The 26680-nt window shown below is 32.4% G+C and overlaps 2 protein-coding genes across 9 annotated transcripts in view; both read left to right on the forward strand.

Moving 5' to 3' along the window:
- Positions 1-280: 280 nt before the first annotated feature.
- LOC110018401 lies at positions 281-9951 on the forward strand. Its single transcript, XM_020715702.1, has 4 exons — positions 281-453; positions 6938-6996; positions 8207-8328; positions 9494-9951. The coding sequence occupies exons 1-4, from the start codon at positions 281-283 to the stop codon at positions 9818-9820; spliced, it is 681 nt and encodes a 226-aa protein (XP_020571361.1). The 3' UTR covers positions 9821-9951.
- A 6779-nt stretch (positions 9952-16730) lies between these two features.
- The window catches only part of LOC110018406, a 37404-nt gene continuing 27454 nt past the window's right edge, over positions 16731-26680 (forward strand). For 3 of the 8 annotated variants that reach the window (XM_020715706.1, XM_020715707.1, XM_020715714.1), the window contains exons 1-6: positions 21069-21380; positions 22042-22133; positions 22374-22476; positions 22737-23005; positions 23101-23232; positions 23335-23457. In XM_020715706.1, the coding sequence (XP_020571365.1) occupies positions 21119-21380; positions 22042-22133; positions 22374-22476; positions 22737-23005; positions 23101-23232; positions 23335-23457 (981 nt within the window). In that variant the 5' untranslated portion in view covers positions 21069-21118. Of the gene's footprint in view, positions 17091-20680; positions 20743-21068; positions 21381-22041; positions 22134-22373; positions 22477-22736; positions 23006-23100; positions 23233-23334; positions 23458-26680 lie in introns of those variants that run through there. The other 5 variants (XM_020715710.1, XM_020715711.1, XM_020715708.1 and 2 more) reach the window with 5 other exon arrangements.

A 26680-nucleotide genomic window follows, 5' to 3' on the forward strand; every position in this document is an offset into this window, starting at 1 on the left:
TGCTAAAGCATGGGCACACCATTCTTGTGATGATGTCTTATTTATTACGAAGCAACTTCCCGATTTTCAAATATTTAGCTGACCTCCTTTTTGCTTTTGGGAGCACTTCCTCTTTTACTCTAACAATTATATAAGGGTTCAAACGATTCAAATTCTTCATTCCTTTCTCAATTCCTTCTTATTTGGCTTTAGCATATTTGAGTTGTGCCCTAGCTTTTTCCTTGCGATTTTTCATTTTGCAACCATACTAAACTTAGGAGATTCCAGCTCGGAGGTGGATATGGTTGCCATTGCTATGGAGAGTAGTAGCAAAGCTTTTTTTGCTTTGAAGATCTCCGAGGGATCTTTGAGGAAGCTCTTGCCAAGATACAGAGAGATTGTATCTTCAACGATTCCTACATTCTTCAGCTATCTCGGGAGGATGAGGCTCCAAAGGCTGTACTTCCATACGAGGTGTGCAATTACCAAGATCTATTCCGATTTGGCCTTCATTTTCCTCCGGCTTGGCTCCAAACATTAGAGGTGTAATGTGTTGGAGTGTTGAATGATGGCGGATGAGTGTTGGAAGGTGGTAGAGATATTGGAAGGTGTTAGAAGATGGTGGAGGCGATTAAATTGTTTTGGAAGGGGTTTGGGCGTATAGAAGGGTGTTGCTAGATGGTAGAATGGTGGAGGAAGAGGGCTTTAGTGTTTTGGTAGGAAGGAGAGTTTAAGGAAAGGTGCTTGGAGTTGAGGTGTGAACTGCTCAAGGCAATAATGAAGAAGAGCATTTTTTGAGCTTTTTATAAGATTATAAAATACTGTGTAAGAGCAATAGTTTAAAATCTTGCATTTGGTCCTCTAAATATTTTTTCGTCCATCCAATAGGCTTTAGCTAACATGAGTTTTACTGAATTTAGGGGTGTAAACGAGTCGAGCATGAGCGAGCTTTGGTTTAGCTTGTGTTCGACTTATTAAAAAATACAACTGCTCGTGTTCGACTCGTTTATATTTCAAACAAAAAAAAATTGTTCTTGTTCGGCTCGCTTTGTTAACGAGCCGAACAAACACGAGTTCGCTAACAAAAAATCATTTTGACAATTCTAGTCATGCATGCAGCCGTTAGGGGTGTAAATGAGTCGAGCTTGAACAAGTCCAAACTCGACTTGTTGAAAAATCACTGTTTATGTTCGGCTCTTTTATGTATCTAGCTCAAAAACTTTGTTTGTGTTTGATTCGCTTGATTATCAAGCCGAACACGAACTATTCATGAATAATAAGCTACTTTGACAACCCTAATCACATAGACGTAGGATGTTAAGAGTAGGGCGAGATTTAAATATTGTTATTTATATTAAAATATTCATTTAAATAAAAATTCATATATTTTTATTATATTTTTAATTGATTATAAATCTTTGTATTATTATAGTCAATTAAATTATTTAAAAATAATACTCATTATATATATATAATTATTTCGAGTCAAACAGAGCCGAACACGAACAAACAAAACTTTGTTTGTGTTATGCTTATTTATATATCGACTGCAAAAAAATTGTTCGTGTTCGGCTCGTTTTCTTAGCGAACGAATCAAACACGACGAGCCAAACAAGAGTTGTTCGCAAACAACTAGCCATTTTAACAACCTTAACAGAATTAAATGGAAGGTTTGACAAATGAAAACTTACTATTTAGTTTTGTTGCAGTATAATCGGTGCGCCAAAATGCAGAACAGTGCTTGTTGGGTTGAGTCAAAATAGTAGCTCAATAGTCAATATCACGCATTAAGTAAACAGTTTAACATGCCAACTATACAAATTCTATTGAAAAAAAAATTTTCGTTTTTAGTTAAATTCAATGAGATGAAATGCATGAGTTTTCTCTTGAAACTTCGAAAATTTTATGTGTGTGTAGTTATCCAGTGTATCACCACATCCTCTATATATTTCAGTAGCTGTGTAAAAGTGAAAGTAATTGCATGTATATATTTGAGAACATGTATAAATATGAAGTTGAAGCAACGAAACCTTCTAGAAAATTGGAAGACATGTACAGATGCACCTTAATAGCAGGCTTTGTATGCTAAACAATGTAAGTTATTAAAATAATGGAATTGAAATTCAATGTAAAAGTTGTGCACTTGTAAGTTAAAACAGATAGAGTACATACATTACTTCTGCAATTATGCATCTGAGTCTATGCTCCTCAAAGAGCCACATGATTCAGACTTTTATTTCTCTATTGAGTTCTCCTCATCCTTAGTCTCTTTAGTCTCTACATCAAACATTGCTTTTTTTCTACCACTTCTATTCAATCAGGAATCATAGAATAGTTGAATATTTAATTTTGTTGATCTTATGCTGAACTAATGATTAATATTAAGCACTCTTCTAGAATTATTATATTAATCACCACTTGAACAGTGCGGCATTTCATTTAGTTTACTCTTAACTGAATGACCTCATAATTTTTCATGATTAATGCATGATGATAATTTATAAAATATAATTAAGTATTTTACTTCTGCATATAACTATGAGGGAAATTATCTTTTTGTAAACATTTACAAGTCGTGCGCTGTTATACTTGCATTTCTCCTTAGTTGCTCATGTCAAATCTGTTGCATAAATTAAGTGCACTATTAAATCTCCATATCATGTTCATAATAGAAAAACATACATTGGAATAAGAATGATCTTACCTAAATTTATGTGTTTGTTTTCGTAAAAGCATAAATTCTTGCAACTTTGTATTCATCGTCATTTGCACGAACTATGCTTACTTAACGGCATACTTGGATTATTAAAAATATAAATGACCGTAAGTCAACTTATTTGCATCATCATTTTACAATAGTTGATTCCATTTCATTTGATTCCAGATATATAGGTAGAAACTTGATATCTCTTTTCCATATAAGCTTCACAAATTAAGGCTTCATCATTTTTGTTATTATGAACCTTTTTTTTTAAGTGGTGCATTGTCATGAGAAAAGTAATGGCAATATATCATTGGCCACAGTAAGTTAAAATACTAGAATTATAAAAAGACCATCTTTCAAATGAATATATTCATCAATATTATGCAAAACTATTAACTATTAGTTCAGAGGCAAAAATATTCAATAAGTGCTGCATGGAATAAAAAAATGTCAGTGAAAGAATCTTCTCAATTTTGCAAATTGTTTTAATTTATTCAAAAAAAAATATTCATGTATTCAGTAGATATATAGATTAAACAAACATGATGGAAAAAATGAAATATTATGTATATATATATTTATCACAAATTGCCTGTGGTAACAAGTCATGCGAAACAGTAGAATGCATTGCATTTCCAATGCGTCCCGCCAAACAGTGAAAAAATTAATTTACGAGATTAGAAATACAATACCTAGCTTTTTCAGCCTACCAAACAGCCCCTAAATATCAACAATATTCTTTGCATAAAATATATGACAACATGCATTTTCTTGTCATAAAATTTAAACCATTCAGGGTCACACATTTTAGCTTTTTGATATTAGTCGTCCAAAAATTTTAAACCTTTAATCCATTCACATATATTTAATTGATCGATTTTAAATATGTTTATTATTTTAGTCTGGAATCTCTTTCCATTGCTCAATTATTTGAAGCTTAAGCTTTTGCATATCAATGATAAATCTAATCTTGTTTTCATATTATCTTTAATTTTCACCCTTATATTCATTATTTTATTGAAAATGCCTTTAAATACAATTCTTGTAATATGCATCACATTAAAATTATGAGAAATATTATTAAATTACATGATAACCTCTAAAATATATTCATTTTTGTCTATACGCTTTGCCAAATGCTGAAATAATATGTTTGCCACTGCAATCCTATTATATTAATCCTCCATGCGTGTGCTAAAATGGCCTCTCCATTTTGATTGTTTATGGTTCAAATATCTTTTCAATGGCTTTGTATGTACTAAGTCAACCAATTTGCATTATTTTTTTTTATTTTAATATTTGAAAAACGTTTTCAAACTGATGTTGCAAGCTGCAACAACTATGGCTACAGTGGACTTGCACATCATAGCACTTTATGTAAGAAGTGGGTTGGGTCTTCGTTGTCTAAATATTGGCAGTTGATAGAATTTGAAAAAATGTCTTCATACTGCTTATGTTTTCAAATTTTTGGACATAGATTCTATAAATATTTCAAGACTTATCTCAAGCTTAGAAGCCCTTTATTTAACTCATAGGACGGTACACGTGATGAACTTTTGGTTGAAGTCCACCCTTCTATTGTTCAAATCCATTCTCAAAATGTGGATTTGAGTTCAGATCCTCCTCAAGCGAAAGTGGTTTCCGCTTCTACTAGTTCTGTGGTTTTGATCACTCCAACTATTACTAATATTATCACTGGCAGCTCTCTGCAATTTCTTAAAACGTCTCAACCTCTTTTCTTTGATGAATAAAACGATGACTATTTGTCACAATATATTCTTTGATTTTGACTACAACATTCAAAGTGTTGACTCTTTAGTGGATAAATAATTTGATGTTTTTTATACCGAAAGAGGTAGAAATCTGATTTATCATTAGTCTTTTATATGTACTGAACTTCAAGCTAGATGATCCCAATGAAATTTTGTATCTTTTTTTCATCTGGTTGTACTTTTTTCCTGTCATTCCTTGTTAAATGTCTCTGATGTACTCTTTTCATTATCCTGTTAATATTTCTCAGGTTAAAAAAAAATGTCATATATAATTTAGATAACCAAGATATCCTAAGAAATATTTACTTTCTACAGATGAAAGAGGATGGTCTTAATAAAATTATCCTTTTAATTTCATTAAGAATGATATATGGTGGAAATAATTGATGAAAATCAAAGAAATTTACCTTTGCACCAACCTTTAATATGAATGCTTGTCTTTGCTCCGTACAATACAGGCGTGTAAATTTTTCATGAGTACTATATCCATATAACATATGATTCATGATTACCCATATGATATCAATACTCATTTTAATCAAAGATCACAACAACCATCTTATATGTTGAATTTTGTGGTCTTGGGATGGTTAATGAGAAAAAGATGAAGATATATTTATGAAATCATGGTTGTAAGTTGTACACTATAGCAAGCACTTACACCTAGATGGATTACTTGATTGCCCAAAAAGATCAAGTTTTTCAGTGAATATATTGAGTTAGACATTATGCGCTTACGGAGCAAATGATAAATAAATACAGTTGAAGTGCTTCCAGGCTTCACTGTCAGTACGATGTAACAGCATTTCATTTTGAGTTTTGTTATTGCATGTTAATCATATTGCTTGCATAGACAACTTTTGAAGTTTTGATGGCACTGGCAAGTAGGCTATCACCTTATAATCTGCATATCTGTTCCGACTGCTCTTTTTTTTTTTTTTTTTGCTTAATTTGAGGGTGCCTATATGACACACATTTTTATTGTTGAATGGTATCATTGCAGATTATCATGTAGTTATCCATGCAAATATCAATTTTTTCAACATTAAGGTCAAGTTTCTTCATTTTTTATTTGGTAAATATCACTTTTATTTGCCTAAATTGAGTGTGTCTATATGGCACACATTTTTATTGTTGAATGTTTTCTTTGCAGAATAACAAATAGTTATCCATACAAATATCAATTTTTTCAATGTTAAGGCCAAACTTTATCATTTTTTATTTGGTAAATATCACTTGCTACCTTCTTATTTTTGGTATCATTGACTTAATAATAAAGAAGTTGATGGTCTTTAAAAGCATTTGATACATTAAATTCAAATTTACAATTACTTGTTTGAGCAATTGATAACTTTTAATGTTGCTTCTAACCTAGCCATAGAGGTTCATCAACATCTGTTATCAAAACATAAAATTTTATACTATTTACAATTATACCATAGAGTTTCAGCACGCCCTATCCCATTCTGGATGGCAAGCAACGATGTTTTATGAGATGAATGCATTAACTGAAAATTGAACTTGAGAACTAGTTGAACTACCTTATGGCAAGAAGGTTGTTAGTTGTAAGTGGGTTTTGATAGTTAAGTTTCAGTCTGATGGATCTGTAGCCTGTCTCAAAGCATGGTTGGCTGCTAAGGGCTATGCTTAAACTTTTGAGATCGACTACTTGGACATAGTCTCTTAGGTAGCTAGGTTGACTTCGGTTTGCCTACTTATGTCCTTAGTTGCAATGAATAATTAGCCCCTACATTAACTTGATGTGAAGAATACTTTTTATATGGTGATCTTTTAGAAGATGTATACATGAAGCAACCTTCTGGGTTTATTGCTCAGGGGGAGTCTGGGAAAGCATCTCATTTTCGCAAGTCCTTATATGAATTGAAGCAAAGCCCTCGAGCGTGATTTGAAAAATTTAGCCAAGCAGTAGAAGAGTTTGGGATTACACTATTTCTACAAACAATCTGCTTATAGGATTACTCTATTGGTGGTGTATCTTAATGACATTATTATTATTGTGAGCGATGTGCATGAAATCTTATTATTAAAATCATTTCTTTAAAATCAGTTCAACAGTAAAGATCTTCTTAAAATACTTCTTGGGGATTGAGATATCAAAAAGCAAGAAGGGTATCTTTCCATCTTAACAGAAGTATGTTTTGAATTTGTTAGCATAAACCGGAAAATTAGCTGTCAAAACACACAATACTCCGATGTTTCCTAATTAGCAACTTACCAAGGATGACGAGTCTTTTAATGATCCCGAACGATATAGGAAATTAGTGGGAAAACTAAACTGTCTCACAGTGACTCTCCCTGACATGGCTTGTCAGTGAGCACTATAAGTTAGTTCATGTCTTCTTCCACAGTCTATCATTGGCTTGCTTTGATACAAGTACTATGTCACCTCAAAAAAGCTCTGGACAATGTATTATGTATCATCATCACTGGCATAAAAATGTTGAATATTTCTCTAATGCAGATTAACAAGTTCTAAGATTTATCGGAGATCTATTACTGAATATTATATTTTTGTTGGAGGTATTTTGGTCTAATGAGAGAGTAAGACACAAAAATGTAGTGTCCCGATCCAATGCAGAATTTGAATATCGAGCAGTGGCACAAACTTTAAGTGAATTGATGTGGGTTTCTCAAATGCTGGCCGAAATGTGTTTTAAGATGACAATTACAACAAAGTTGTGGTGTGATAACTAAGTTGCAATCCATATTGCTTCAAACCTTGTCTTCCATGAATGCACTAAGCACATTGAAATAGACTGTATTTATTTCAATATTGTTTGATTTCTACAGCTTATGTAAAAACTGTGGAACACTTAGGAAACATCTTTATATTTCTGATAAACTGGGCATAATAAATATCTATACTCCAGTTTAAGGGGGAGTGTTATGCAAAATAATAGATTTGATGGTTCTATATTTGGAAGTTTTATTTTAAGAAATCTAATAAATTGGTAATCTAATTAGAGGAGATTTAATTACAGGATAATCTATGGAGATTGGATTGTATATAAGTAGATAACATTTGCTTTAAATAGGGGAATAAGAGAAATATGTAGTTTTCCTTCACAGCTTGAAAATCAGTAAACCCTAAGAAATTTAAAGATACAATAACATGATTTCTGTTGAATTATTTGTTTGGACTATTAAAGAAATTACACTGGTTTTGGAAGTCCAAAAGTATCTTTCAAAATCATGAGACTTTTGAGTTCGGTTGGGATGAGAGGACGGGAATGAGGAAATTTGATACATTTCCATCACATGTGTTCCATTATTAAGCTTATCTCAAGCATATCATGTTTAAAAAATCCCGCCCTGCCACTTATCGCTATCATCTGCTGCCACCACTTCCAGGCATATTTTGCTTTGAATTCTTTTTTCTTCGTATGAGACAAAAAAATGTGATGCCCTGTATTTGTTCTATATTAAACCAAACAACTTCATTGTATTCCAAATGCACTACATTACTTTTACACTGCATTTCTTATTTTTTGGGCAATGCGAGCGCTCGAACCCAACACATCTACACATTTCTTTTATTTGAATTCCTATTTCCACAAACCAAACAGCCCGTATATAAATTTTGAAGCACCAATCACTTCTCTTTTGGATTTGATTATGGTGGCTAAAAATGGAATTTTGGAAGTCTTCTTTTCTATCTCTTGAAATTATGACTACTTATGGTTTTTTAGAGCTGCTTCTCTCTCTAATATATTTTTTTTCTTGCGTGCAGACAAAGTTGATCGCCCTGTAAGCACCTCAATCTACTTCTTGCTTCCATCAGGAAGTATCTCCAGCCTCCATCGCATACCCTGTGCTGAAACTTGGCATTTTTACATTGGTGAACCACTCACGGTTAGCATTCTTCTTTCGTGCTATGAATTTATATAATCCATGTTTTTAGGACCTGTTGCCTTCCTGTTGCTTAAAAGTTTCTTATTAAATAAAGTCCGATATCTGCTTGTTTACTAATTTGGTAATTCCATGTACACCTTTAAGTTATAATTTTCTTGTTCCAAATTTGATACCAAAAAAATAAAATAAAAAAACTCCAGAGGACAAACTCCTAGTGGAGTCCTTTTAACGTTCTTTGCTTGTATTTTTTCTGATTCGTATTGAATCTCATTCCAAATTCCTCATCTTAGGTGCTTTTTAATGATAAATATTGTTCTATTATGGTTTCTTATGACTTTTAATGTTCAGAAAATTCTTTACTATCAGATTGTATGATGGAAATGTAGTTGTTTTTGTTCTCTCGCTACCACAACAGAAAATGGCAATATTGGAAACCTTGGGATATGTGCGACAAGGCAGCGCATGTACTCATAGCCAGAGATGTGAGAATTATTATTAGTTTGAATTATAAGTGCGGGAGAAAGAAGTTTTATTTCAAAATGAAATGTTTGAAGTGTGTAGCTAGCAGTGTGTGTTTATGTAATAAGGAATTGTTTCCCTGGGTGTGATTTCATGACCATATTGAGGATTCAAATACGAAGCTCTGAAATCAATATAATACAATGATAATATGATCTTTTCAATTAAAAAAAATCTTTTTAATTGTAATTTTTCCATTATTTTTCTCCAGTCAGGGTGCAGGAACAATCCTTTTTGTTAAATGGAAATTTACATACATACAACATAATTCTTATGTATTTACATCTCTACACCTATAACACTTTTAAACTTATGCATGAAAAAATGTATTTCACTTTTAAAAGATAGTGATGGTGATATTTTTGATGTGATGTTGAAGATTTGAGTGGTATACTGGTTAATATGAATGTTTAGGGGTTAGATCTGTAAATACATAAGAATTGTGTCGCATGTATGTAAATGCCCCTTATGATCATAAATTTTGTTATATGTTCTAAGGCATAAGGAAAGATAAAATTCCCCCTGAAATTATTGTTAACTCCTGGATTCCCATGGTTAATACCTTCTCCCTAAATTACGGGTTCTGTAATTGAACCAATAGTTAGAATCTTTATCAATAATTTTCTTATGTTGCTTCATTATCCAGATCTTAGAGCTCCATGATGATGGACATTTTGAATTCACTGTTCTTGGCTCTGACCTTGAAGCTGGTCATCGCCCACAGTACACCGTGCCACCGAACACATGGTTTGGATCGTTCCCTACCCTCGATATCTCATCGTATTCGACTGATGGAAGTGTCCTCGCGAAAGCTCCCCGTCGGGAACCCGAGCTCCATTACTCGCTTGTGGGTTGCACCTGTGCTCCGGCCTTCCAGTTTGAGGACTTCGAGTTAGCAACCCAAGCTGAAAAACTGCTTACTGTTGCTCCTAAGGCAGGGCCTCTTCTTGAATATATCATTCAATCTAATTGAACTATATATTATGCCTTGGCTTTGTTTTGCTTCCTTGAGAGTTATATGGCATCAAGTTGTGAGTCGTAATAAAATAAATTTATGATATTTAATCTTAAAATAACTATGCATTCAATTCTAGTTGTTGGATATGTTTATTTCTGCAATCTTAAGTACAGTTATTGATGGTTTAGTTGCAGGATTAGTTTTTTTACCTTAGAAATGAATGTTTATAGTTTAGTTTAATGCTTGTCATGAATGCTCCCAAAGGTATTTGTAGCTGATGGTGTTGTTGTTCTTAAACTTAGTTCACATTGTAAAATTGCATCTTTGATTTTTCTTTTTTATTTTTAATTCAAAAGAACTAAATCTAAAAGTAGTAAAACCTGGAGACGTAACTAGTGCATGACAAAGTGGGCGTTAAAGTTATTGGGTGTTGATGTTGGTGCTGACGTATCGATCTTGTTGGAGACGTCGAGTGTTGGCCTTGTTGAAAACAGTGGGCAACAACCGTATTGATTATGATAGGTGATAAAGTACCGAGCATCACAGAACCATATGTTGATTTCAACAATATTTATCTATCATGTTGATAATGATGGACATCGACACGACAACACTATTGATGTTAATTTTATGTGTTGAATTTTATGGTGATGATGGCAGCCGATCGTTCTTTTTTAGTCACAACTTGAGATGATTTTGTTGTTACAGACAACCGTTGACATTGATTGTAGATTGCAATTGGGAGAAAATGATTATTGGTGGTGATTATTGTGCAGAGATAGGTTTATTTAAATTTGCATATTCTCCACTACTCAAGATCACCCTTATGCATAGAATGAAGATTATTTGTGGAGTGATACCATGCCTATTTTAGCTTAAATTATAAAACTACATAAGATAGCATGTGTTAATACCCCTAATTATATATGATTTTTGAAGTATTAATAATTGAGTAATTTTTGGCATTAATAATTTCTCTTTTCAAGATTCTTATTTAAAATAAAAGCATTTTGCCCTTTAATAATGTCATAAAGTTTTCAATTATGCATTTGAATGCATGCATTATATAAAGTTTAGAAAATATTGAACATATTCTAAACTTCACTTAGATTTTGGGATATAATGTAAGATTTTCTCTCAATGCTTTTAGAGTGAGACTATTGGTCTTGAGATTGTGGGCAAAAAGTTTGGTGTAAATACTATTTTAGTAGTTTTTTTGTGTCATTTTTAGCAATAATAATTATATATATTTTTTACTTAATAATAATAATTATATTATTATTATTATTATTATTATTATTATTATTGGTTTCAAAATTATTAGATTACAGCGCTGTCTGATAACTAAAGCATTAATTTCAAAAAGAAAAATATCAGGATTATTGATAACCTTTATTTTTAAGTGTTGACCAATTTTTTGTTTCTTACACAATTGAGTGAATTTATTAAAAGCTGAAATTCTCAACTAAATTTTAAGGGTCTATTTTGGGAAAAAATAGTATGTTCTTAGATTATAATAGGTGTATATTTTGTGGTACTATGATGTAATATCATCACAATACCACAAAATACCACCAATCTGCATGTGCAGATTCTACAAGTAATATTCGCTTCAATTTTGGGCAGTTTTTTCAGCACTTTTTGGAGAAGCCCATCGGCGCAAAATGATATTTGGGGAGCTCTATTTTCACAATTTTTTAGTGATGTTTTCAAAAGGAGGACTTGTGCGGCATGTGAAAGTTCCACAACATATACGCTAAAATGACGACGCCACCGCTATTGAATTTGTGAAATGCCACGCCTAAACCTTAATATATCCACACCTCATGGATTTTCTTCCCTTCGCCGACCAAATAGCTATGCATGATTCTCTTCCCCGTCACTATTTATTCCTTCGATTATTCTCTCTAGGTGGATTTTAGCTTAATTTCCTTATGTTTTCTCGGGATTTTCTTCCCTTCGCCGGCCAAATAGCTATGCATGATTCTCTTCCCTGTCACTATTTATTCCTTCGATTGTTCTCTTTAGGTGGATTTTAGCTTAATTTCCTTATGTTTTCTCTCTAATGCTCACACCATGTGCTAGTTGGTTGATCTATGTGATTTGGGAATATGACGATTCTTTTCAATGTAGCTTTTATTGTCTTCAATTCTTCTCTCCATATGGATTTTAGCTTTGTTTTCTTTATGTTTTTTGTATATTGCTTACACTATTTGTTAGTTTGTTGATCTATGTGATTTGAGAATCATAGATTTCATGTTTTGAGATTTCAGATTCAACCCGTCCAAAATGAAAACCTATAATGATACTTTATGTTGGTTGATCTATGTGTTGGTGGGCTTGATCTCTTCTGAATGTATGGGTGCAAAACAAATGTATGTAATTTATGTGTTGGTTGATCTGTGCTGATTTCAGGTTCATCCCTTAAAAAATGAAAACATATAATTGTTGTTTAGGGTTATTTTTGATGGGCTTGATATTTTCAATTTGGGGTTGCTTTTTCAGTACTTTATTGAGAAGTGCATCTGCTAAATGATGTTTAGGGTTAGGTTTTGATGGGCTTCATGTTTCTGAATGTATACTACGAGAGCATCTTTCGTCCTATGAGTATGAAATGGAATCAATAATTAAATATGTAAGCATTGGTGCCCGTCTTATTGAAACACAAATGAGAAATTCTTGTTCAGATGTCAGTCCGTTGGACCACCTGAGGGCCAACTTCCACAACATGGTGAATAATAGATGATACTTCAAAATGTCAGTAATCCTCAGAAAGTAAATAGTCAACTTAAAGGAGGAAATATGACCTGTTGTATCAATCTGAATTTTGTAGGACTCCAACATGGGGATTTTGAATTTCTCCTTGGGGGAGGGGGGATGGAGCTCAACATAAAAAATTTGCAATGAAAACGTACTCTCTGGCTGACGGGACATCTTAGTACTCTTGAATTGTTGTCTATCCATTAGTCAGACCAAACACTGTTCTAAGAATCTCCTATTTTTTTTGGGGCTTGAGATAACCTTTTTCCGTTGGGCACTGGCACTTTTCACTAAGGTTTCTCCTCCCTTTCTTGAGCAATGGCTTCTTGCATCTGATCCATCATTTGGTCCTTTAACTCTTATATTTGTTGTTGCATGAACTCCCTAGTTCACTCCATGTTCGCAGTGTCGCTTTGGTGGGTTTCTTCTTCATGTTGTGCTCCCCTTCTTATTTCTAGCATGTGCCACGCTCACCAAACTATTCAGAATATTAAATTCGGATTTGTCTGTGAATGCATGAACTCCCTAGTTCACTCCATGTTTGCAGTGTCGCTTTGGTGGGTTTCTTCTAGTTGATCTTTACTCCCCTTCTTATTTCTAGCATGTGCCACGCTCACCAAACTATTCAGAATATTAAATTCAGATTTGTCTGTGAATCACACAAAATGAATAATGCGTAGAATAAGAAAGAGAGAGTGCGTAGCAGTGATCATTTGATTGAAGAAAATTTTATTGATTAGCTTTTTACTATAGAAATGACCCCCTATTTACCGAAGAGAGGGGGTACCATGTGCATAACTACATGCTTGCCACTATTTTAAAGGGGTTGTTACAAAGTATTTTAGATATTTACATAAATGGGCCTATTACTCAGCTACATATCACTTGGTCGGCTAAGATTAGCAATCCTTGGGTTAGTAAGGCTCGTTAGACCAACTATACTGACTTGGGGTAACTGATCGACTCTAGTTGATCTTCACTCATTCGGACTTTGCTTGATTGACTCAAGTGAATTGATCTGTTGATTTGGCCCAATTATTGACTATTAATCGTTAGATTAGAAACTCCTGTCGTCGGGCTGACATTAGACTATTACACAGAGAGTAAATCATTGTAATTTGATAGGTAGCTCACCTCTTGACAAAAAGATCCCTTCAGGAGTATTCGTTGAGTATATCGTGGCAAAAACTTCGGCTTCTTAAAGAGTCTCGGGGGCTCTTTTGAGGCAACTGATGATGTTGGGGCAAGAGTTGGCCTGATGTCTTCTCTTGATTTGATAGAACTTGGTCTTTGGCTCAAATGACCTTTGTTTGGCCGGCTTTAGGTCCCGATCCAAAAGGTTTGTACTTGATCAATAAGATCTTTGATCTTATGGTGGCGTGAATTTTGATCTTTCTTTTGTGGTTCATCCCTGATCATACTTTTATATATTTTATTTTGTTAAATTTTCTCAAGATTTGTGTTGGGGCGTGTTTTGTTTGGTTGCAAATTGATTTCTTCATTTTTGGGAGACAATGATGGGTTAGAATGTTGCCTCAATCTAGAATTATTTTAGCAACCTACCCCTCTTACTTTTAGCATGTGGATGGCTTTCAAGCAACGTTGATTTTTTGTGGCGTTCATGATGAAGTTTTGGACTTTATATTTGTAACAATATTTGCCTTTATGTCTTCTTTGTGCTTGCCCTTATTTGATCGTCTAAATATGCGTGCTATTACTCTCTTTGTTTTCCACATACCCATAAATGCAACCAATTTTTATGATAAATGGAACTGAGATTTTATTCAGATAAAATTTAGCTTAATTGGAGGCATAAAAACAATTAAGTTATTCAATATATTATGGAGTTTGATGTGAATGATCATACAATTATTATATCTTGATTAATTGCATGTAAAACCACAATCTAATGGGGCATGATTCAACTGATGAATTGTTGTTATTAAGATTTAAAATTTATTATATATATATAATTTATGATATAATGGTGATTATATAAACTTCATAAATAAGAATAATATTATTTTATCTTATTTAATTAAAAAATAAGTTTGATTTTTGCATTTAGGTAAAACTATTGATATAACCATCATAATATTTGAAACCTATGACCTACACATTTTGCATTTTGTGTATTGTTGCCGTTCTCTGATTGTATATGAGAGATTTTTCATTTTTTTTTTTTGTATATAAGGTATATAAAATTTCTTCAAGGAGGCATAAATTGAGAGTAATTGATAGACATGAGTGGAGATGTGAGTTTAGCTCAAAGATTGTTAATCGTTTGAAAATCGATTCAAATTTTTGTTCGGATCGAGGTTGGATCGAAATAAACAAGCTGAAACTTTGGATCAATTTTATTTTTAACCGATTTTGAGCCATGCACGGATTGGCTGAAACCGGCTAGTGATGATCCTAAAGTATTTTTTTATTTAAAAAAGTTATATATATAATGTTAAATAAAAAGAAATATAATGAGCCATGAGCCGATCTCAAGCTGGAATTGATCTAGATAACTCAATTTGAGCCAACTCATTTCGATTTTGAGCCGGATCAAGTAGATTTTAAATTGGAACGGATCCAAATAACTCAATACAATTTCGAGCCGAGCTGACTCGAAATCAAATATAATGACTGATCTCGCGTCAATTTTATGTGATTTTACCCATGTTTTTTTCCCTGCATTTTACATGTTATTTTTACCTATTTATCACAGCTTTATGCATGAGAAAATTAATATGTTGATGTTGTGCAGGCTGCAGTCATTAACACGAATAATTTGCAACAAGAAAATCCAACAAAAAAAGTGATGAATTTTGCCTCAGTGGCTTGATCTAAGGTTGATTGGAGTCGGATTGAACCAATATTGAAATCGTTAGGTTTGTTTTGTTGAGATGGTCAATATGAATATAAACTTCGCTGATATTGTGACTCATATGATTTTCAATGTAAATTTGAAAATTTTCTTATAAAAATGCATTAAGATTCGTGATTGACAAAAATTTGTTGATGACACATTAACCCTATATCTATACTGAAAAAACAAGGGAGGTTTACATGCATATCACATAACATAAATTGAGAGTAATCGATACTAGACATGAGTGGAGATGTGAGTTTAGCTCAAAGATTGTTAATCGTTTGAAAATCGATTCAAATTTTTGTTCGGATCGAGGTTGGATCGAAATAAACAAGCTGAAACTTTGGATCAATTTTATTTTTAACCGATTTTGAGCCATGCACGGATTGGCTGAAACCGGCTAGTGATGATCCTAAAGTATTTTTTTATTTAAAAAAGTTATATATATAATGTTAAATAAAAAGAAATATAATGAGCCATGAGCCGATCTCAAGCTGGAATTGATCTAGATAACTCAATTTGAGCCAACTCATTTCGATTTTGAGCCGGATCAAGTAGATTTTAAATTGGAACGGATCCAAATAACTCAATACAATTTCGAGCCGAGCTGACTCGAAATCAAATATAATGACTGATCTCGCGTCAATTTTATGTGATTTTACCCATGTTTTTTTCCCTGCATTTTACATGTTATTTTTACCTATTTATCACAGCTTTATGCATGAGAAAATTAATATGTTGATGTTGTGCAGGCTGCAGTCATTAACACGAATAATTTGCAACAAGAAAATCCAGCAAAAAAAAAGTGATCAATTTTGCCTCAGTGGTTTGTTCTAAGGTTGATTGGAGTCGGATTGGACCAATGTTGAAATCGTTAGGTTTGTTTTGTTGAGATGGTCAATATGAATATAAACTTTGTTAATATTGTGACATATGATTTTCAATGTAATAAAAATGCATCAAGATTCGTGATTGACAAAAAATTGTTGATGACACATTAACCCTATATCTATACCGAAAAAACAAGGGAGGTTTACATGCATATCACATAAAATATTTGGATTTTCATATTTCATGCATAAACTTTGAAATTTGCATACATAAACAATTTCTATGATTATCAAATATCAAAACTTTAATTTTTTACACCCAAAAACCATGGTACTGTACTTGGTACTTTTGATCTGTTGTGAAAAATTTGAATGACTTAAATATAAAAATTAAATAAAAAATTGAACTTTAGGTGTTAGATATATGGTACCATGGAATTAGGTGGTATGTATGCAAATTTCTTTGAAGTGAAATACACAAACATTGTTTTCAGAAAGCCGTTTAGTTCAAAGGCTGATGTTTGTGTGGTCACTCCGCCTCCGTAGCAAAGCGGGAACGTCTGGATCGAAGAAGGAGCACACACCTTTTCCTGAGACCTCTCGATTTCTTTGTTGTATCTTGATCTCCAAACGACGGCGAAGGTTATCGTCGAACTTTGGTTTCTTCGAGGAGTAGTCGATTCGGTTTTGTACGATACTCTGTATGCCTAGTCGTATAATCGTGTTCTTCCTATTTCACATCCAGATGGTACATGGAGAAATTTTGAGATTTTTTATGGAGGTTTGAGCGGCGATTCACTGTTTACCTGGAAAAAAAAACTAAGCTTAGCTGAGGGTAGTCTGTCTTGTGACTTTATGAGAATTACTTGTGGTTTTATTTTTGAATATTCTTGTCTGGAACTGTTCTGTATAAGTTCATTTGTGGTTTCTCGTTTTGGGTTTTTACTTTTGTTGGCGGGAATTTGAGGTTTGAACTGCTAGCTTGCATTTTTGTGTGATTTATTGGGCCATTGATCGTGCTTTGCGTAGTTTGCTTCTAGTATGCTTGTTTTATTGGAAGATTTCTGTATTTCTGTTTCGCGGGCTGCATTTCTTTTTGGCTAGGGTTTTAAGCCGTGAGCTTTTTAGTTCCGGAGGATTTGCTTAGGTTCTCTCTTGAAAATTTAACTTGGTTGGAGTGGTTACATGAGTAACTTCGGAAAAGTAAGACACTTAGGAGGCACTATTTTTAAGTTGTTTACGTATAATCTTGAAATAGTTTGGGATAATTATTTCCTTTCATGGTTTTCCTTTTTCTCAGAGAGGACCAATGTTGGGGATTTCACCCTTCTTTGTTTTAATGTTCTTTTCTGTATAAATATATTCAATTTTCCAATTTGTGTATTGCAAATTGATTTTTTTCATTCGGCAAAACCTATTTAATTTTTTCTTACGAAGGATTAGGACTTTCTTTTATCCCCTCCATGTTTGATCTGACATTATTAAACAATTGATTAATATGTCAGCATAATGTAATTACTCATAAGTAAGGACGATATATGACTGGATCATTCTGGTTCAATGAACTGTTTCCAAACTCTGTCACCATGTTAGTAAGGAGCTGGTGTGCCTTTTAAATTCCAGAATTAAGAATTTAGGGCTGAATCAGGCAACATGAGGGAGAGAAAAGTGCGGAAATAAGATATTGGCAATTGAACGGGGATTGACACAGCAATCGACAATAATGGCTACTAAGGTATGATGCGTATGAGCAAGAGGGAGAAAGAGGAGATCTCAATCTTATATTCAAGGATTTAGGCAGCATGAGAAATTCTTAGCAACTACAACTGATCCTGAAACAAATGTTTGAAAAAATCTGTTTAAGCAGATACATGGTGGATACAGGGCAGCTACAGTGAGAATGCTAGAGATCATTAAGCCTAAACCTGTTGCCTTTTTGTTTGGAACTCTTCATGCTCCAATTGATTGCTTGTTTGATAGCCGGTGTAGTAACTAGAATAATTGATAGCCGATTGTTCTTAAAATGATTTTATTTTACTTTCACTCCAAGGGAAAATCTAGTTCTGTAGCTAAGTCACAAACTTATATGATGATTTATGAAGCCTGCTATTTTATGAAACATAAGCAAAACATATTGTGTGATATAATTGGGATACAATATAGAACATTGTTTGATAAGGCTTTCCAAATTGATTTCTCATAATCAGTTTAGATTTATGCCGGGCAGGTCTACTATGGAAGCGATACATTTATTGAAATGTTTGATGGAGAAGTACAGAGAGAATAAGGAGGATCTACTACATATGATTTTTATGATTTTTATTGATTTAGAAAACGCCTACGATAAGGTTGCAAGGAAGTACTTTGGAGAGTTTTAGAAAAGAAAGACGTTAATATGAATTATATTCAAGTTATTAAAGATATGTATTCTACAATTATTACTTGTGTTTAAATAGAAGGAGGATTGACCAAGTATTTTTCTATTTCCAATTATTACTTGTGTTTAAATAGGAGGATTGACCAAGTATTTTTCTATTTCAGTTGGATTACATCAGGGATCAGCTTTAAGCCGATATCCTTTTTCTTTAGTTATGGATGCTCTTACCGAGCATTTACAGAAGAATGTACCTTGGTGTATGCTTTTCATTGATGATATCCTTCTTGTGGATAAGACTAGAGAAATACTTCAGGAAAAACTTGAATTATGAATATCTATATTGAAGTTTAAAGGCCTTCATTTGAGTATACCTAAAAATAGTGACATAGTTGTAACTATGGGTGATCAAATCATTAAAAGGTGTGAACATTTTAGATATCTCGAGTCTATTGTTCAAAGTGATAATGATATAGATGAGGATATGATATAGATGTAATGATATAGATGAGGATCTTATTAGTAGAATTCAAGTTGGTTGATTGAAGTGGAGGAATGCATCATGCCTATTATGTGATAGAAAAGTACTGCTTAGACTGAAAGGAAAATTTTATAAGATGTTGGTGAGACCTGCAATACTTTATGATGCAGAATGTTGGCCTTTACAAAAGGCATAAAATAAAGTTAAGTGTTACTGAGATGAGAATGCTTAGGTGGATGAGTAGTTTGACACTTAGAGACAAAATGTGAAATGAATATATATGTAATAGGCTTGGTGTATCTCCAATGGCAGACAAGATTAGAGAATTCTTAGATGGGTTGGTCTCATTAAACTTCGACCATTTGATGATCCTATTAGGAGAGTAGATATTTTAGATTTGACTTATGTTAAGAAAGACAGAGGTAGACCTAAAAAGTCTTGGGCATATTGTGTAAAAAATGATCTTAATCTATTAGAATTAAGTGAAAATATGACTCTCAATAGGACTAAATGGAGGAAAAGATTCATGTAGCCGACCCCACTTAGTAGATTAAAAGCTTGTTGTTGTTTTTGCTGTTGTTATTGTACATATACATTGAGATATATTCATAAATAACAAGTGATTATGAGGTATTAAGGATATCCCTAATCTTTAATCACAAACTTTTGCTTCAGTTAGTTGTTTTGATTATTTAGCTTTTGTTGTTCTTTGTATTGTTATGTAATATATTGAACGTATGATTGATCTAGATTCTTTTGAATCTAGGATTTATAGTGCTTTTTGCTTTGCAGTAGGAAGATCAGTTGATAGGTTATTTTGTCCTAGTTAAGGGATAAATGTATTCGTACTTGTTAGGTTTGTACTCATTAATGCTTTTTTGTTGACATATATTATGAAATGTGCTTTATTTGTTGGTGTGATTTCATGTGATCATATTAATGTTATGTGATATTTATATCATTTTGATTATTAAGAAATAATTATTGCCCGTACGAATCATGAATTATGCTGAGATGTATTTGAGCCTGATCACAATTTAATATTTCCTTAAGAAAATTCATTGCAATAGAAAGTCATATAATGTATCATTGTTTATAGCGGTGTGTGCTTAGTTGAACCCTTTTGAAATTTTGCTTGTTAAGCCTAACAGGCTCACAAAGTGACAACTCAATTGAAAATCATTAAGTTTTCATTAGTTGATGTTTAGCTTTTTTTTTTTTTTTTTTTTTTTAAATCTTGATGCAACCGATTATATAATAGATGCATAAATATTGTTTGCATTCAAATGACTGCTTGAATATTTAAACACAATGATCATCAGTTGAAAAATGAATTTTTATGAACTCTATTGCATGCATACATACATACATACACACATATATATACATACAATATATATATATATATATATATATATATATTGTTTACAATTGTTGTAATTTAATATCCTATTTTTATTCATACCTTTTTAATTGATCATATTTAGGGTGTGTGCTTTGCTTTTTATAATTGTGGGGTTTCATCTATTGATTTGATTTTTGCAAACTCACACATCTGCATGGATTTTAGGCCACTAATTTTGCATCAGATGGAGGATCATCCATGCTCACACTTCCAGGAGATCAAATGAGGTATTTAATATTAGAGCTATTTAATTAATTCAATGTAACAATTAAATTCTGTTTATATTTTCGTGAATATTCATAGGTATTAGTAGATTTAGATATTCTAATGATCTTATTGATGGACATAAACATTATTGAAATCATTTTTATACTTACTATAATTACTCTTAAATTTTTTAGCTCACAACCTTCTACTTGGTTTTGTGATTTCCTACCTGGTTGGTGTGACACATAAATTGCTATTTTTCTAGGTCTGCTGCTGCGGGCTCTTAATATTATTGGTGAATTAAACTTGTTTAATACTCCAGCTGGACACGAGACATGCATGGACACGAGACATGCATCGAATGGGAATATTAATAACATTTTTTGCTGATGGTATATGTTTCTTTTGCTGTTGATATTGGTGGCCCATGTTATACTGGAAAATTTTTCTTTAATGGATGGAAGCATAGTTGAAGTGATTGGCAGCAAGGGCTGCTCAAGGCTCTTCTTTAGCACTATTGATTCTATCACAAGCATTAGAAGTATGAAATCCTCAGAGTTTTTGTCTTCATCTCTTTCAACCATTTCCGGGTCTGTTGGTCCTGCTAAAATGGGACCCTTTACTGGTCTTGTCATATGTGTAACTGGTCTCTCTAAAGGTAATTTATAGTCTAAATTTTAAATTTTCTAAATACTGCAGCTTTCTAACAATTTTCTTGAGTTCTGAATCAAACTTGTTGGAAGACATGTTTAATAAACGCCTTGGTCTCTTGGAACTTTGTCAACAAGAAGTAAAACTGAAAGAACAAATGCTTTAGAGAGACTTCCTCTAGGCTATGTTAGCAGTTGTGCATATTTTAGTTGACCTATAGGCTATATCTCAACGCAAGTCCAATGGTTATAAGTTTGGTGGACCTGTTTTTTCTAGCTAGGCGTGCCTACTTTTCACAGTTATCATTTTGTTTGCTTTATTCAACTTACTGAAGTATGTCTTAACTTGCTATTTAACTTTCCACGGATATTTAATAGACAACCTTTGTTTTGGTTATGTAACTTTTTTTTTCCTTAAATTTCCTTAAAACAAACATATGATATGCATGGAATGATAGAACTTAGTTTGCAGAAAAAAGATTGCAAGAATCTAGTCTGCAGGCCCAGCTTTGTATTATAATTTTCTGGCTAGCTATTTATGTTTTTATCGGATAATCCATTTTGTTTTCTTTCAGTTAGAACTTAGAATGCAGTATTCTGATGTAATTTTTACTGTTAAATTAACTTCAACAGTTTAATCGCCCTCCTCATAATCTTATCATGTAACAGAAGCAAGACAACAGGTCATGGCTGCAGCAGAAAGGCTTGGTGGTCAGTACAGCTCTACATTGCATCCCAAATGCACGCATCTTGTTGTCCAGATATCCTGTCAAACAGTGCTGCTGTTCTTTGATATTTTAATTTTTATTGCACAACTTAAGTAGCCTCTTATTCTTGCAAACTTATGCGGCCATATTTTTGTTTTGCATCATGGTGGTTTTCATTGCTTTTGGGACTAATGTAAATTGTCATTTGTGATTGGTAGTTATGTATAATTTCATGACACAAAATTAGCTTTTAATAAAATAAAATTTGGTCTTTTGCCACCTTAACATCCGTACAGCTGTGTTGGGAGAAAGTTTGAGCATGCATGGAAGTATGGGCAAAGAAGCCGTCTCTTTGTTGTTACTCTGGGTTGGTTTGTCGACAGTGTCAGGAAGAATAGTAAGCCTTTATTTAATCTAAGTGACTTTGAGTTTCTTTGCACCATATAAGCTTCTATTCTGCTTCTAAATGAATGTCAAATTGTCAGTCTTTTATTTTGTGAACTCCCTGTTGACATTTATTTAGGAATTACATTTAATCTAATGTTGGTAAATCTAATTTTACAGCTTTTCTAAGTAGCTCTATATAACCTCATTTACTTGGGCTTCATATATTTACTTGCCCCTTTTTTTAATGATTCTATATCTTGCTTCTTATAGTGAGGTTGAATGAATCACTATATATCATTAAAAATGTTGGAGAACATGGCTTCCCATTAGTGGATTCGGATGTATCTTCTGCCCTCCCTGGAACTGAAAAGTCGTGCCTTCCGCTAGCACATATTGATGTTGATAAATCTTCCAATAGGATCAACCAGACAGGACAGCTTTGTCAACAGCCTCTACGAAATGAATGTAGCAGTGGATCTCTTTTTTCTAACGATTTTATTTTCATTGATCCAGATGTATCAGTTGAATTGAAGAAAAAGGTAAAATGGCATCAATTAAATAGTGCCCTTCTAAATGAAATATATCCCACAAAAAAAGTTTTTCTGTATTATTTTTCATATTTCTCTCTTTATAGGTTGTTGATGCTGCTAGTAGGGAAGGTGCGAAGTTCCTGGATCATTGGTTTATAGGTTCTCCAGCAAGTCATATTGTTTGTGAGAGCCCTTCCATTCAGAAGTATATTGGCTATGCTAATAGCCTTGTGACGGTAAGAAGTGTTGCATTTTAGTTGAATCTCATATTTACATAAAACATTGTTTTTACCAATTTATTTTATCATTTACATCTTTTTTGCTTTTGAATTTTTCAGCCACTATGGGTTTTCAAAACTGTAAAGGAGAAGTGCTTGCAGCGGCTAGTGCACTTATCTTCTGATCTAGTTAGGCAGGTTGCAACCATTCTCGAGAACAATCAGATCAATCAAATAGGAAAGGTACCATGCTTGATTAATGTTATTTTGCTATTGTGTCTGTGAAGTTCTTCTTTCTAGGTTTCACAATCTTATTCCTTGTCCTGCTCTCTTTCTTTGTAAAGCTGTTTATTGCTTGAAGGCTGCATTTGATAGCTTCTAAACCAAAAATTAGTTGAGATTGAGATTTACAGAACTCTCTATATGAAAATATATGGGGATTTTTTTTTTTGGGGGGGATAGACATAGGGTCTATTTGTTTTGCCCTAAAATAGGGGTACTGCATTTGGAATGCATATATTTTGAAAACTTAAGTGTTTAATTTTAGAGAAATGAAAGGGGGAATAAAATTTCAATTAATTTAAACTTACCATTTAGATCATTTATAGTATATTCTAAACTTGCATAGATATGGCTAAGTTTCAAATTCATTGCAAACTGTGGATGTTGCTGCCGCCCTTAGGCATCGTTCGCCATTGGTCACTGCCATCGCACATTTGAGTTTTATATTGATTTCATTTCACTTGAAATCAAACACAAACAAAACGAACTCCTATATTTATTTTATACCTAACCAAAAAACTTTAAAATATTTAAAATACAGAACATTTTTTTTACATCAATTTTTTTTTCAGTGAAACAATAATTGATGTGTTATGTGTATGATGGGGGTCTAAATGAGAACAAATCATAGCTTTAGAAATTCGCTTTCTTGGATTCTTTTTTCTTCATGCTCGTTATACACTTTTTAGATATCAAAAGGGTTTTGCAATCGAAGCTTTTAAAAATAGAGAAATATTGAGATATGTTAGAGATGTGGGATTGAAATAGAGAGAAAAAACATGAGAGAGAGAGAGGTAAACCTTGATATAAAGAGGTAGAGAATAAAAAAGAAGAATTCAAAATTGTTTTGTTCAACATTTCTTGCATATCCTAACGAGTGAATATATTTTTGTACTTTTGGATGAACTAAATGTAAATAAAATAAATACAGAGGACTTACAACATCTTATTACATATAAGGTTGCAAACTTAGAGAGGAATGAGCTGAAGGAAACTAGAAATATTAAAATAAATCTTAAAGTTATCTAATATCTGATCTAGTTTACATCTTGCATCAACTCAACTTCTAACAGTTCAACTAAAATCTTCTTCAAATTAGAAATTTAGTGTTATTTCCCGACAACGATGCCAAAAATTTGATACGACGGAAGTGCTATGAAACACCAACGATATATGTAAGTATTCATGCCGTCCAAGTAGTATACAGAAGTGAGTCCGTGTATCGATCCTACGAGGAACTAGTGAACTAAAGTTTGAAAAAGTTTTAATTTTCTGGTTTTGAGTCTAGCTTGAAGGTTAAAAATTGGGTCAAATTTTTTTAATCATAATTTTATAAACAGGAAACCTATGAGTTAGAACAAGTAATATAAAACCTCTCCCACATTGTTCCCATACAATATAGAACAAATTAAGTGACTTTAATGAAGTTGACAACTAGGAACAACATTTTTCCTTAGCTCCTCCTGGTGGTCCTAAGAAAATTAGGGTTTTATATTACAGTTAGTCAACTAATCATAATCATGCAAAAATTCTAGTTTTTGTAAATTTTCCTAACAATTGCATTATCCTAATAACAATATTCTTATTATCTTAGAGCAGTGTTGATTAACTAAATTGTTCCACTAGTTTACTTCCATAGTATTAGATCACGACCTATGTCAACTTCCTATGTGGTTAGTTTAAGAGTAATTAAATTCAAAAGATTAAACTATTAACTCATAATCAAATTATACATAATCACATAATTAAGGTTTTACCAACTTGTATAAAATCTAATTCAAGGGACAAATGTTTCCTACTCATTACAGATGAAAATAAAACAAATTTTATTGCAAATCTAAAACTTAAGAAAGAACGATCTCATCGATGTTCTCCACTGCTTCACATGAAATTACAACGAAATTGCTGAGTTATACACCGTTTTGAGTACATAAATTGATATACACTTGCACTTACACTTCTCACTCAGAAGAACATCCTCTCACACATACAAAACTCCAGATTCCTCCTTCGAAATGCTTCGATTGCTCCCGAGTATTCTCCTCCCTGTAGTTGGCCTCCAATCCCCTCCACTCAGTCATAACCTGACCCAGGACTTTGAATTAATAAATGTGGGTATTGACAGTCAGACAACAGGAATTAAACTTTTATATATGCATTTTCTATAACTAACATTTAGTGAAAAAATCGTTAAAAAGTAAAATAAAGTAGTATAATTAAATTTTATCTCATTATTGATTGTCTGCACATTCTATAACATTTTCTCTTATATCGCTCATTTTTAACTCATCTTTTAACTTACTTAATTAAACTGGAAATATTAATTTAAAACAACAATAAGCTAACTATAGTTAGTAAATACTCATGCTCTTAAACTACCGTAGCACAATGAACAAAAACATAATATTCATGTCAGTTTAGCCTTTAATAAATCAGTGATAAAACATTTGATAGTTTATGACTATGATCACTCATGTTATTTCATTATATTTAATATGTTTTATTATATCAATAACATGTTTATATCATTAATATCTGTATAATTGACACATGATAACTATCTAAAAATTATATCAGTCAAGATATTTCAATATCAATATCGTTTTTAATTTACATGCTCGGGTACCTTAGCATTCCCCCACCAGTTCTATAAATTGATGACTTCATCATAGTCAAGCATACACTTATAATCAATCTATGTCATTCATATCATTCACAATTTCATATCACTTAATATATAATATTTAATACTATAGTGCATTAAATATTTCATAATATGAGACTATAAAGCTTAATATCGAAATGACCGATAAAATTTAAGAATAAATGAATCAATTTAATCAAGCATGAATAACCGTTCATACAACAAGTTTAAAAGAGATACAAAAATGATACTATAATATAAAAGTATGAGTATTCACCTCAATCACCGATGATATTCTTGTAAAACGTTCTCTTCGTTTATCTCCATTGAAAACCTATAGTCAAATGCATAAAAAATTATTGTTATTATTATATGTTAATCTTATTATTAGAGTGCAATTTGCTTTTATTTTATCACTGATCTATCATATAATATTAATTATTTTTATATTGTTATCAAAATTGTTATTTTCATTTCATAATATAAATTTAATTATTTCTTTCAAACAATTTAAACTTAATAAAACATTGACAATAAAAA

The sequence above is a fragment of the Phalaenopsis equestris genome, unplaced genomic scaffold (assembly GCF_001263595.1).
Source record: "Phalaenopsis equestris unplaced genomic scaffold, ASM126359v1 Scaffold000021, whole genome shotgun sequence".
In the NCBI taxonomy this organism is placed as follows: Eukaryota; Viridiplantae; Streptophyta; class Magnoliopsida; order Asparagales; family Orchidaceae; genus Phalaenopsis; species Phalaenopsis equestris.

Bases quoted from the DNA above. Each gene is read 5' to 3' on its own strand.
- LOC110018401 (XM_020715702.1), top strand. From the start codon at position 281: ATGGTTGCCATTGCTATGGAGAGTAGTAGCAAAGCTTTTTTTGCTTTG. The intron at 454-6,937 runs GTGTGCAATTAC...TCTCTAATGCAG, and splicing joins AGGCTGTACTTCCATACGAG to ATTAACAAGTTCTAAGATTT. The intron at 6,997-8,206 runs GTATTTTGGTCT...TCTTGCGTGCAG, and splicing joins ATATTATATTTTTGTTGGAG to ACAAAGTTGATCGCCCTGTA.